This window comes from Octopus bimaculoides, chromosome 10 (assembly GCF_001194135.2).
Source record: "Octopus bimaculoides isolate UCB-OBI-ISO-001 chromosome 10, ASM119413v2, whole genome shotgun sequence".
Lineage (NCBI taxonomy): Eukaryota > Metazoa > Mollusca > Cephalopoda > Octopoda > Octopodidae > Octopus > Octopus bimaculoides.
The window spans coordinates 15,815,596-15,824,427 of NC_068990.1; the positions used below are offsets into that span (position 1 = coordinate 15,815,596).

General features: G+C 35.7%; 1 protein-coding gene across 1 annotated transcript in view; it reads left to right on the plus strand.

The window, feature by feature from the left end:
• Positions 1 to 8,832, plus strand: part of LOC106879895 (WD repeat-containing protein 35) — a 99,754-nt gene that overhangs the window by 3,893 nt on the left and 87,029 nt on the right. Inside the window, exons 2-7 of the mRNA XM_052971236.1 lie at positions 1,158 to 1,275; positions 2,873 to 2,938; positions 4,661 to 4,753; positions 5,830 to 5,928; positions 6,616 to 6,695; positions 8,089 to 8,169. Of these exons, the coding sequence (XP_052827196.1) occupies positions 1,158 to 1,275; positions 2,873 to 2,938; positions 4,661 to 4,753; positions 5,830 to 5,928; positions 6,616 to 6,695; positions 8,089 to 8,169 (537 nt within the window). The remainder of the gene's footprint in view (positions 1 to 1,157; positions 1,276 to 2,872; positions 2,939 to 4,660; positions 4,754 to 5,829; positions 5,929 to 6,615; positions 6,696 to 8,088; positions 8,170 to 8,832) is intronic.

Below are 8,832 nucleotides of genomic sequence, written 5' to 3' on the forward strand. Positions count from 1 at the left end.
ATATATATATATATATATATATATATATATATATGTTCTTGTTTGGCTTGACTATATATATATATATATATATATTTACGGAGACAGCGGTTATATATCACCTGAGGAGATACTACTAGGTCTTATTATACAGGTAAATCATTGCTTAATTTAAATTTAAATCCTGTGTATATGTGAATCTATGTTGTATTGAAATATGTGTAGTGGTCATTAAACAGCTCTCAAATCATGCTCCCTCTTCCTTTTGACTCTATTTATTCTTTCCTTTATATATATATATATATTAATAATAATAATATGACAACAAAAGAATGAATGAGAGGAATTTGTCTATAAATATATAATATAAGACATTTTTGTCTTAATAACTGACGAGGATGTCTTTTAGACCTGGCATCTGAAACTCTGAGTATTATTATGACAACTAACTGATTGTCCTATATTATATATATATATATATATATATATATATATATACAAACACACTTACATATACATATATGGGAGAATATACAAATAATAACAACAGACGAGGACAGGTGGTGTAAATAACAAAAGTATATATTAGTATGACGCTCGGGAATACGGAAAGTCTTTGACGTTTCGAGCTACGCTCTTCAACAGAAAGAATACGGAGACAAGGAGAAAAACACGGAGAAAAAAAATTGAATAGTGTTCAGTCGATCCCGAGATTGAAAATAAGCCCTTCATTTGGTTCTTGAACATCTAACATTGGAGTCAGGTCTGGATGAGGACTTGTTATATGCTAACTGTTGAAAATTCAAATTTTAAAACAACTTCAAAATTTTGTGAACTTACAAATTTTCATTTGAACTGAATGTAAAGTAATACCATATTGGTAGGGTACCAATAAATACTTTATTATCATTGTTCTGTTTAGTTTCTGCAGAAGCTAGCTTTAAAGTCTGCGCAGAGTGTGGTTTTTTAGCTAGTAAAATTATAAAGTTAACTTAGGTTGATGCTATTTGCTGTGAGTTTTTAAGCCTAATAATAATAATAATGTGGCAAATGAAGTAATTCTAAAATTTTGAATTCAATGAAAAGTATTTTTTCTGAGATATTTCTTTTTCCTGCTTAAATTCTTTTGAAAAGAAAAAAAAAGTATATATTTCTCATGTAATTTCTGTATTTTACAGATTACCATGCCCAACAGCACAAAATTATTTTGTGTTGCCTGGAACAAAAAGCATGGTTATATTGCCTGTGGAGGTGAAAGTGGATTTCTGAAAATAATGCATTTGGAATCTCCTTTACGTGAGTCACTTTTCTTTATTCTTTACTCAAAATATATTAACCAATCTTCATGAGCGGTAAACATGAACTTACTCACACAAACAGGCATACACACATGCATGCACACACACATACACACAGAGTCCAATTAAAAAGACAATGAATGAATACAGTACAGCTTTATTATTAGTCACGATTGCTTTTGTACCACTCCATTGCAAGTAAATGATTGTGGGAAAAGTTACACAATGTGTGTGTGGTTGATTACATTAGTATGGCATTTTGTTAGATTGGCAGCAAGAGATGCACTCTTACATTGTGCCACACGCACACACACATGTACGCACACACACACACACACACACACACAGTGTATGCTATGAATAAAGTATTACATAAAGTATGTAGAACTATTAACATGATGAATTTCATTATTGATTGGATTCTAAAAGTATCACTGAAGACTTTTTCTTCTAATTAGTGTACTGAGAACAAGTCAGTCCCTCATTTAGCCAAGCCTTATCCAAGTAACAGTGAGAATTGAACCCAACACTAAATCCAATGAAACACTCATCAATTTTACAGTGCTGCTGATTACAACAGTGAGATGTCTCTGTCCTGTGGTCCCTTTTTGGTGAAGGAGAAACTGCCATGCTGCTGCTGTCAAGTTACAAACAATAGACCTCTTGGTTAGTTGGCCCTCTCTGCCCTGTAAAGACCTCTAAATATCTACTTCTGTTGTCTAATCTTGTAAACTGAGCCAAGAGGAAGTCTCTAGGTTACCATTTTCTCTCCCTAGATTTGAACCATCTTACTCAGATTCCATGTCCTAATCATATTTCCATAAAAGGTATGAATGCCTCATTGAGTGTTTTTCCACCAATCAGTATCAACTGGCATGTGACAAGTAAAAGCAGTAGACTTAAGAGAAAAGTTGTTTGAATTCCTTCCAAATTGTATTTCTGAAGGTTCTACAAGCTTTGTTGAGAGTTATAAAAACCTGGTGTATAGAACTCATATACGGAAATACATCTTCTATTGTTGGGTCACTTGTGTTTAAGAACGCAGCCTCTTACCTCTATTTTTTGCCTTTTATCTAATTTACCATGACCAACCCTAACAATTTGATTGGCTATAAAAGGTGCCAAATCTCCTTCAATCACGAACCATCTTAGAACAGAAAGGACACTTTGGATAATGTAGTGCTTGTGACATGTGAAAAGCACCTGTGCCGGTGCCATGTAAGTGTTACCCGTGCTGGTGCTATATATAAAGCACCTGTGCTGGTGCCACGTAAGAAGCACACAGTACACTTTGTAAAGTAGTTGGCATTAGTAAGGGCAGCCAGCCACAGAAACCATATCAGAACAAACAATTGGAGTTCTATATAGCTCAGAAACTCCTGTCAAATTGTCCAGCTCGTGACAGCATGGAAAACATGTTAAATGATGATGATGATGGTGCATCATGTCCAGGAAAAAAGTTGGGATGGTCATGATTGGAATACCTTTGATATAGACTGCTTGGTCCTGGTTGAACTGATCTCGAAACTCATTTTTTCAATCATTTGAAACTAATATTGCTTAATAAATTCTTTGGTTTCTAATTTATTTTGCAGATGATGCTAAGCAGAAACACCGCCATAATGTTCTTCCTTTGAATCAAAATGTGTCAGGACATTCAGGTAGTCATCTTTGTTGTCATTTTATTCAGGTGAGATCTGTATGTGATATCCTTATACAGGTGTGGTATGGATAACTTAGTGATATGGTTATACAGGTAGTATCAGGTGTGGCTGTATAGCTAAGAAGTTCACTTTACAACTGTATGGTGTTGGGTTCAGTCCCACTGGGTAGCACCTTGGGCAAGTATCTTCTACTAAAGCTTTGGGCTGACCAAAGCCTTGTGAGTTGATTTGGTAGATGGGAACTGAAAGAAGCTTATCATATATGTGTGTGTGTGTGTGTGTGTGTGTGTGTGTGTATAGGGGGCATGAATACTTTCACACATGCATATACACAATAGACTTTAGTTTCTTCCAACCAAATCCAGTCACAAGGCTTTGGTTGGCCTGAGGCTATAATAGAAGATACTTGGCCAAGGTGCCACGAAGTGGGACTGAACCTAAAACCTCATGGTTGAGAAACGAACTTTTTACATGTGTGTGTTTGTATGTACCTTTGTCTTGATATCTTGATTGTAAGCAAGCATCAGCATCATCATACAAGCTGAGTCATACATTTCCAATCTTCTGTGAAAACATGTCTGGCCATATGACCTTGCTTGGAAGCAGGTAAGGGTTGACAACACAGAAAATCCACCTCAACGAATTCCATCTGATCTATAGAAGCATAGAAAAGTAGACGTTAGATGATGATGATGATGTGATCTATGTAACAGCTTAGATCGAATAGATGGTATCCATATCTGATATACTCATGCGTGATGTGGCTCTACAGCTAACACAGTAGATCTGATCATGTGTGTGTGTGTGTGTGAACTCGTACAAGTGATATCTCTACATGTTGCAGAATGCAATTGGTGTTTGAGGACAATTATTATATTACTCACTTCAAACTTTCAGTTCCCATCTACCAAATCAACTCACAAGGCTTTGGTCAGCCCAAAGCTTTAGTAGAAGATACTTGCCCAAGGTGCTACCCAGTGGGACTGAACCCAAGGTTTTTATTTCTTTCATATCTGCCAGAACAGATGTTTTTATTACAATATTTATAAATCGAAATAATTCTTGGAACTGAATCTCAATCAGAATAAAGCTATAAAAAATAACGCATAAATATTGGGTTAATAAGAAATTTGTGGCAAAGCAGAGTAATGTCCCTTGTCAGATATTTTAAATCCGTTGGAGACTGCTTTGGTTATTCTTAGCTATATTGTATCAACCGTGTTTTCTTTTACTTGTTTCAGTCATCTTTATCTTCTTTAATTTATAGATGAATATTAACTCGTTCTACTTATTCAAACCGTTTGGTTCGATTGACTTTTTCAATAATTGATATTTCTGTGTCATATTGGTGAATACAGTTTATTGTTTGTTTCATCCTAGTATAACAGCCCCTCCCTTCCTGTCATTAAACTGATGATGATGATGATGATGTTGGTAGTGGAGGCTGTGTTTGTGATAATGATGATGATGATGATGGCAGTGATTATCATGTTAATGACAATGGTGATGTTGATGACGATGATAACAACGATGACCAGGATGATTGTGATGATAATGAAAGTAGCTTGCAGAGGTTGTGCCAGTGATGATGGTATTCATAGTGATGTAGTGGCGATCATGCTGGTCTTTATGATAATAGTATAGTCGATGAGAATGACAGTCATAGTCATAGTAATGGTGACAATGAAATTTGTTTCTCATTTTATTTTTCCCATGAAGGTTGTGTTGAGATGATAAGATGGAATGATACCTTTCACAGACTGACAACTAGTGACAGTAATGGACTTATAATCGTTTGGGGAATATTAAAAGGTGAGTCCTCTATGTAGTTTTGATTCAATTTATGTATCTGTGTGTGTGTATGTGTATATGCAAACCAAACAGTTAGGGGTTCATCCCACTGTGTGAGCATTGCTGGCATTTTACTTTATTGCTGTGGCTCAACTAGTACCCTGTGAGTGAAACTGATAGACAGAAACAAGCCAATCATATATGGATGTATGTATGTATGTATGTTTGTATGTATGTATGTATGTTTGTATGTATGTATGTATGTTTGTATGTTTGTATGTATACACACACACACATACACATACACAAATCATTATTAATCCAAATAAAGCTGGAAATGCACAGAGAATACATTAGAATTTAATCAGATTTTAAAATATAGGAATACACTTTACTTGTTTCACATTAGATTTTCAAAAGTGTAGAGTGTATGGAGGTGTATTGTAAATTATGTCTGTTGTTATAAAAATAGTTTGTTTTTAAAGTAGGAATGCGGCTCAGAACATTAACCATTAACGTACAAATTGATTGGTCAATGTTCATGTATTAAACTCATCTGGCAGTCACATGAAAGCTTTTCTCCATTAAATATTTCTCATAATGGTTAAAAAAGAGAGACACAAATAAGTGCTTACAAAATAGTTATAAAGACTGGAAAGTTTGGTATATTCTTAATTCCATGTTGTATGTGTTTCATTACAGTATAAGAAATACATTATGGATATACATTTATCTCTTTTACTTGTTTCAGTCATTTGACTGTGGCCATGCTGGAGCACCGCCATTAGTTGAGCAAATCGACCCCAGGACTTATTCTTTGTAAGCCTAGTACTTATTCTATCAGTCTCTTTTGCCGAACCGCAAAGTTATGGAGATGTAAACACACCAGCATCAGTTTCTAGCATAAAACTGAAGTATAAATCAAGCCATTAACAATAAAGCCGGTGTAATAATACTTTTACCTTCATATATAAATGAAATTGTGTATCACAGCTATGTAATTGTATATTTAATGATGTTTATCTTAATGAAACAGTTGTTGAGTGCAACTATTGTATGAACTATATGTGAGATTTATGCTTTTCTTCAAAACCTAGACAAATGGAATGAAGAAATGATCAACAACCGACAAACTGGAGTACAGGATATGAAATGGACTGGCAGCGGCAAAATGATTTGCATTGTTTTTGATGATGGTGAGTTAGAAATAGTTCCTTCAATGATGTGTGGTTAATACATCCTAAATGTTCTGTGGTTTCAGTGGGTTCAGCCCCCATATGTTGTACCTTTGGCAAGTGTTGTCTACTGTAGTCCCAGGCCGGCCAAAACCATGTGAGTGGCTTTAGTAGATAGAAACTGAGCGAAACCTGTTGCATATCTATCTGTCTGTCTATTTGTCTGCCTGTCTGTTTGTCTGCCTGCCCATGTGCCTGTCTGTCTGTGTACATATGTGTACCTTTGTTCTTGACATTACATGATGGCTGTAAAGGAGCATCATTGTCATAAAAGTGATACTGTTTATTTCTAATCTTACATGAAAAACATTCCTGGCCAAGGGGAAAGATTATCTTGCAACAGGAAGAGCACCCCACCTTAGAAAGTCTCCCTTAGTGAATTCTGTGGCCCATGCAAGCATGGAAAAGTGGATGTTAAAATGTGATGATGATGATGATGACAATAATGGTCCTGATGAGTATTTTAAACTGCTAAATTAGTGATTTACAGTCACACGAAATTTTGAGTAAATTATTGTTTTACTGTAGAATATGTTACTGGATTGTTGAAGCTTATTTTCGCTTCAATGGTTGAGTGATATTCCTAATAATCTGCTTCATTCCAATATGTAATGTAAATCTCTTGTTTATCCTGTCTCTGTCTTTTAGGTATGGTGATTGTTGGAACTGTGGAAGGAGAAAGGATATGGGGTAAAGATCTTGGAGAAAAGAAACTTTGTAAAGTAGAGGTTTGTTAAAATTTCAAGTTTCTTATCGTTTTTGTTTAGTAATAGTTTTTGGATATTACACATTTTGTAACCCCTTGGTTATCATATTTCTGTTGAAATACATTGCCTTTCTTTGAATTAATTTTGAAAATAATGAAGAATTTAGTAAAATAACTTTGTCATTATTAAGCTGGTGCTTGGAACAGAAATTAAAATGGAATTTTGAGGAAAGGTTTTTTTAAAAATTTAAATCACTTTAAAACAAGAAGTTTATATCATAAAACCAGGGGAAGTCTCAGGCAGGTTGGTACGAAAAGGGTTAAATCACACCTAACTATGATTGGATGTTCCAGCCAGGGATTTACTGTGATTAAATAAAAAATAACTGGATAGTCATGGCTGGGATGCCTTTGAACATAGATCTTCTTAACCCTTTTGTTACCATACTTCAAGTGAAATACACAGCTTCTGCTTCAGTTGATATTGAAACTAATGAAGAGTTTAGTAAATTAACTTTGTCATTAGTAAGCTGGAGTTTGGAACATAAATTAGCATGAAATCTTCATTGAAGTTTTTATTATAGGACCAAGGTGGTGTGCTGGCAGAATCGTTGCCATGCCAGATAAAATGCTTAGCAACATTCTGAGTTCAAATGCTGCTGAGGTTGACTTTATCTTTTATCTTTTTGGGGTCAGTGAAATAATTACCAGCTGAGCACTGGAGTTGATGTAATTGATTAGCTCCCACACCCAAAATTTCAAGCCTTCTGCCTATAATAGAACCAAGGGTGACCTCAATCAGGTTGGTACAAAAAGAATCAATAAATAGTAAAAACTGAACCTATTTGATCATCATCATCATTGCTTAACATCCGTTTTTCACGTTGGCATGGGTTGGACAGTTTGACTGAGGACTGGCAAGCCAGAAGGCTGCACCAGGCTCCAATCTGATCTGGCAAAGTTTCTACAGCTGGATGCTCTTCCTAATGCCAACCACTCTGAGAATGTAGTGGGTGCTTTTTACGTGCCAAGGGCCAGTCAGGTAGTACTGGCATCAACCACACTTGAATGGTGCTTTTTACGTGCCACTGGCATGGGAGTCAGTCAGGTGGCACTGGTATAAATAAATATTGATTTCAAATTTTGGCACAAGGCCAGCAATTTCAGGGGAGGGGGATAAGTCGATTACATTGACCCCAAATGCTCAAATGGTACTTATTTTATTGATCCCAAATGAATGAGAGGCAAAGTTGACCTCAGCAGCATTTGAACTTAGAAGGTAAAGACGGACAAAATGCCACTGAACATTCTGCCTGGCATGTTGTTAATGATTCTGCCTGTTCGTCACCTGATAGAAATAAATATTAAACACTCAAATACCAACAATTTCTTCATATTTCTGAATTTTTGTGCAGTGGTCTCCTGATGAAAAGATTCTTCTCTTTGGCTTAATGAATGGAGAAGTCTGTGTCTTTGACAGCATGGGAAACTACATTGTGAGTCTATGTTTTCTTGGTTTGTTTTCATTTTTCCCCCTCTTTCAACTTCCTATTTACTTTTAATGATTATATCAATAAGACTGAAGGCATATGGCCTAGTGGTAAGAGTATTCAGCTCACAATTCTAATGCTATGGGTTCAATTCCTGAACTGGACAGTATGTTTTGTCTTTGAGCAAGTCATTTCATTTTGCATTGCTCCAGTTTACTCAGCTAAAAATCATCAAATCCACCTTATTTCTTTCTATTTGCAACTTTTAGATTTGTTTATTATTATTTATCATAACTGGATTCATGACTGTGCGGTCAAGAAGTTCACTTCCCAAACATGTGGTTTTGGGTTCAGTCCTACTGCATGGTACCTTGGGGAAGTGTGTTTTCCTTTAGTTTTGGGCCAACAAAAGCATTGTGCATAGATTCAATTGACAGAAACTGAAAGAAGCCTGTTATATATACTATCATCATTGTTTAACATCCGTTTTTCCATGGTGGCATGGGTTGGATGGTACAACTGAGGACTGGCAGGCCAGGAGGCTGCATCAGGCTCCAATCTGATCTGGCAAGGTTTCTACTGTTGGATACCCTTCCTAACGCCAACTACTCCAAGCGTGTGTTTGTGTGTGTCTGTGTGTGTGTGTGTGTGTGTATATATATATATATA